General features: G+C 36.0%; 1 protein-coding gene across 1 annotated transcript; it reads right to left on the bottom strand.

Moving 5' to 3' along the window:
- Window positions 1-2177: 2177 nt before the first annotated feature.
- LOC114274926 (DUF641 family protein (DUF641)) lies at window positions 2178-4439 on the bottom strand. Its single transcript, XM_028216911.2, has one exon. The coding sequence runs from the start codon at window positions 4139-4141 to the stop codon at window positions 2681-2683; it is 1461 nt and encodes a 486-aa protein (XP_028072712.2). The 5' UTR covers window positions 4142-4439; the 3' UTR covers window positions 2178-2680.
- Between the last annotated feature and the right edge of the window lie 354 nt (window positions 4440-4793).

Raw genomic sequence — 4793 nt, 5'->3', positions numbered from 1 at the left:
CCCAAGCAAGATTGGACAACTTATCACAGGATAAGACTAGCATTACAAAATGATTAAAATACCTTCATCCTAATAACTCATTTTGTAATAATTTAACTCAACTTATTCAACACACTAACCAAACATGACATAATTTTGGCTTCGTTTGGCTATTTAGTTGAGACTAAAAATACACAAAAGGTAAAATAGGCTAAATAAGATAATAAAACAAAATGTCATGTCTAAATCCTAATTATTTTACTTTTTTTCTCACAATAGTAAAAATCAAAAAAATCAATCCAAACGAACTTTTAATTCCAAGCTAAAAAAGTTACCACTCAAAAAGGCCAACTAAAAAAGATTTTGTCAAATGACAACTATGATTATTATCCTGCCATCTTACTCACTCGAAATACCAGGGTGTTTGGTTGATCATCTTGATTCTTTTTTTTTTTTTCTTCATCTCTTCTTCTTGAGGAGGAGGAGAGGTGTTTGGCAAAAAGAGCATTGGTCATCTTCATTCATTTGGCAGATCTTCACATGATCACTTGAAGACAGGTAAACAAGGAGGTCCAAAATAAGAAACAATATGAAAAACTTCATGCACAAAGTACAGAAAAACATAGCTCCAGCAAGCAACCCCCATTTAGAAATTTCTTAACAACTAATCAAGATTAGTGAAAAACAAAAACAGAGAAGAAAAAATAAATAAATATTGTAAATCACACGCAAACAAGAACACAAGATTTTCATGTTTCACTCAAACACTAGGAGTACGTTTACCGTTGCTGCGATTTCACTACGATTAGAAAGTGTTACAAGTGAGATGTAGCCGTTCCCCTCAACTATACATATAATTAAGGCTACAAGTTACAAGTACGAAGATACCAAGATACCCTTTCAAATGTAGTGTCCCATACTAATCAAGATCCACCACTACCCAACACCCTATTCCCTGTGTGCTTCAGGTAAACATGGAGAGACCAGCAGAGCCTGTATTCCTGGTTTCCTTTCAAAGATTCAATTGTAATCCATCTTTCTTCTAAATGCACCATAATTGGATTCGCTAGTTTTACCAGCTCTCTTACACCTTTGAGATCATAATTTCTATAAATGTGCAAAAGCATATGAAACTGACACCTGCCAAAAATTTACTGATGCAATATTGAATTGAACTCAAATTTTGCTGAAAACTCTCCATTCAAACAACTTCAGAGCAGTTGAGACTTGCCTTGCCATCGTGAAGCAGATTTGTAGCATAAGCATCTTGATGATCAGTCAAGAGGGAAACTCTTTTCAGCATGAAATTAGAGTCGAGTATTTGCATATTATCTACAGAGCAACTGTATAAAGTTTTTCAATTATAGTGTCGGTTGATATATCTAATTTCAAACATGGAGAAGAATGAGAAGAGAAGCAAACTGGCAGGGTTGAATCGAAGTACTAAAAACTCGAAACATGGAAGTTGAACGTAAGTATGCTCCCAAGAAGAGAGAATGATGAACCTAAATAACCTCGCATGTACTACAGAAACCACTAGTTACCTTTAGGAGCACCATGCCATATCAATTTCATCAAATTACAAGCATTACAGAACCGACACACTCCTGCAAATACAAACCAAGCAAAATAATGATTCTAAAGCAAAATAAGTCCTCTACGGTGGTATAGAGAAAGACAAACAGAGGTACTTCCCAACGATGTTTTCTGTGGCAACGTTTGAATGTACCTATGCCTAAAAGATGCTGAAAAGCAATGCTGTTTGGTAGTGCAGAAAAAGAGAGACATCGAGGAAGGAGATGAGATTCCATCAGCATAGAATGATACTGAAAAGGCAGACAAGGTGGGGTGGAAACTGCAAGATGTACACTCAAAAGCATGATGCAAAAGGTTCATAGCAAGAGCTACTAGGATGGCCAAATTATCCAAGCTGATTAGTTTGTCAAATGCAAAGCAGAATTTACACAATTCGTTAGTCATAACCTACTTGAAGAGATAATATCGTAGGTTGTCACATGATCCGAAGTCTTGCACCACTAAAAACACAATCAGAACTTCACTAACAAGAAGGAACATTTCAAAATGTGACATTTCTCAGCACAAATGATTGAAATCAATAATTTTTTCCCTGAAAAATTCGCATAATATCTTTTAGACAAGCCAGATAGTATCTTTTAGAGATTACACAGACAGCATAATAATTCAATTAGCAAGTTTCATTAGACAAATTAAAACAAAGTTACAACTTTTCAGAACTCTAGACTACATACAATTTGGTAACGTATTAGTGTCAAACCAACCCCACATGCACCCCCCAAAAGAAAACCCCAAAAAAGGAAAATCTTTACAACCATTTCTACATGGATACAAGTAGACAAACCTAGAAAGAAAAAACCAAAAACGATCCAAGAAAATTCACAAACCATAGAGAACTAGAGGTAAATGTCACCATTAGCCAAAGAGCTTCCATGCCATAGAGCGATGAGCTTGCAATTTTTGAATAGTGTACTTCCCAAATTCATTCCTTAGCACACCAACTCAAACAGCCTTTGATAGGACACTTCAACTGGAATTTTTTTGTATTCTTGTATATCAAGATTGTAATGCCACAAACCGAAAATCTTAGTTCACATACTAAAAACCCAATACAAGAAATTCATCATTTTCCCACATAGTCTACCCATATATATATATATATATATTAATATGCACACTTCAAACCTACAAGATAAACCTGAGATTGAATGACTGTTTTTCCAATCTTAAAACCTGGCATTACCGTGAATCCCACCTTAGGCCTCCCCTTACCCGGAAACACACCTTTCTTCGTGACATCTTCCATGTAAACCATCGAGAAATCTATGCCTCTCTCAACCTGAAAAATCTCAACAATAGGATTGAACGAATAGGCTAACTTATGAAGCAACCATATTGAGCTCGACATCTTAACAAACGACTCATAAAATGCACTCAACGACTTCCACGAATTCAATACCACTTCATTTTGATCCAAATTGATGAAAATTGATGATTCCATTGAAGGGTGTATGAGATGCTGATACTTTTTCTCGCAAAATCGTGAAAACTCACAACTCGGATTCTTGCTTAGAACCTCCATAGGATTGCACGTTACATGCTCGATTAATTGCTTCAAAGAACTATTTTTCTCTGAATTTGAGTTATTACCATTGCATACAATTCCATTCAAATCCAACCCAAAATTTTCTGAATCGAAACCTCGAAACATACCCAAACTAACATATGACAGAAACGCATACCGGCTATGCCCCTTTTTCGCGTAATCGATCTCAGAATGAACTGAATTTGATGCCAAATCCAAATCCCACCCTGCTTTCTTCATCAAATCAATCAAGAGCTTAGTAAAACTATGCAATGATCTACAAGCTTCGCGCAACATTGAATCGAAAACCTGAATCGTCAACAGAACCTCCATAGGCGAATTCGAGCTTGGTTTCGAATTCGAACTAGAATTCAGTAATTTCTTCGACAATTTCGAATTAGACTTGTGAATTTTATCCAACTCTTGCCTTAGAGCCAACACTTTGGTGTCTTTATCGTCGATTTCGGACTGCAATCGATTGAAGACGGTGTCCAGAGCCCGAAGCTTGCTCTGATTCTCTTGTACCTGAGCTTCCGAGCAAGACCCAATTGGGAAATCAAGAATGCAATTGGGGTTTTTGCGAAAATTCCTGAACCAATTCCTGAAATCAGACAATCTCTGAAGATGAGAGACCAGAGCTTTATCGGCAGCTTTAATGGTGTCTTCATCGAAAGGCGAATGGGCTGTCTGTAACTGAAGATAGTAAGCTTCAAACGATGAAATCGTAGCGAAAAGGGAAGATATCAGAGTCTCTGCGAACTGGGTATCGATGGTTCGAATTGGGGAAGATGGTTTTGAAGCAGATGATTTGTGGGTTTGGTCTGGTTTGATCACAACGACCTTCTGATCCGTAATGAATTCTTCGGCGGAGTCTAGGAGTGTGAACCCATCTCCATCCTCGCCATCAGTGGCGGCGCCGGCGGTGACGGACTCGTCTTCCTCGGCGAAGAATTCGAATGTTTTGGTCTTGAAAGCGAGTGCGAATTTCTGAAACATTTCGGAGATTTGTGGTGGCTTTGACGGACCTTCCATTTCTGGCATCTCTAATTCCCTTCCACTTTGCCTCTCTTAATAACTATATATATATATAGAGAGAGAAAGAGAGAGAATTCAACAAGTTCACCTCTGGTTTAGAGAGAGAAAGTAGACTCCATAGCTGTGTGAGAGAGAGAGAGAGAGAGAGAGTATTCAATAAGTTCACCTCTGGTCTAGAGAGAGAAAGTAGACTCCATAGCAGAGAGCGCGAGAGAGAGAGAGAGAGAGAGAGAGAGAGAATAGGGGGGTTTGTGGTGCTTTGGATAACTTAGAAGGAAGGTATGTGTCTGAGTTTGATGAGTTAGGCTTGCAAGACTTTTCTTTTACCTTTTCTTTTTTTAAGGAATAAATTACAAACATATTTTAAAATTTATTTAAAATATGAATCACTTTATTTAATTTTAATTTTAAGAATTTATTTTTTAAAAAATGTCATTTTTTCGTTTTTCATATTTTTTTTTATTTTTACTAATTTTTTAATATTTTAAACAATTTTTTTAATTTTTAAACACACCTAACATAAATACACTTAATATTTGTGAAAAAAATCTTTAAAAGATTCACTAAATACCAAAATAGAAAAAAATAAAAATTCAGTACATTTTTCCTATTTTAGTGTATTTATTAATTTTTTAAAATATTTTTTCACAAATATTTT

The sequence above is a fragment of the Camellia sinensis genome, chromosome 2 (assembly GCF_055761805.1).
Source record: "Camellia sinensis isolate YWXY chromosome 2, ASM5576180v1, whole genome shotgun sequence".
Lineage (NCBI taxonomy): Eukaryota > Viridiplantae > Streptophyta > Magnoliopsida > Ericales > Theaceae > Camellia > Camellia sinensis.
This window is presented reverse-complemented; position numbering and strand designations above follow the sequence as displayed.

Bases quoted from the DNA above. Each gene is read 5' to 3' on its own strand.
- LOC114274926 (XM_028216911.2), bottom strand. From the start codon at position 4,141: ATGCCAGAAATGGAAGGTCCGTCAAAGCCACCACAAATCTCCGAAATG.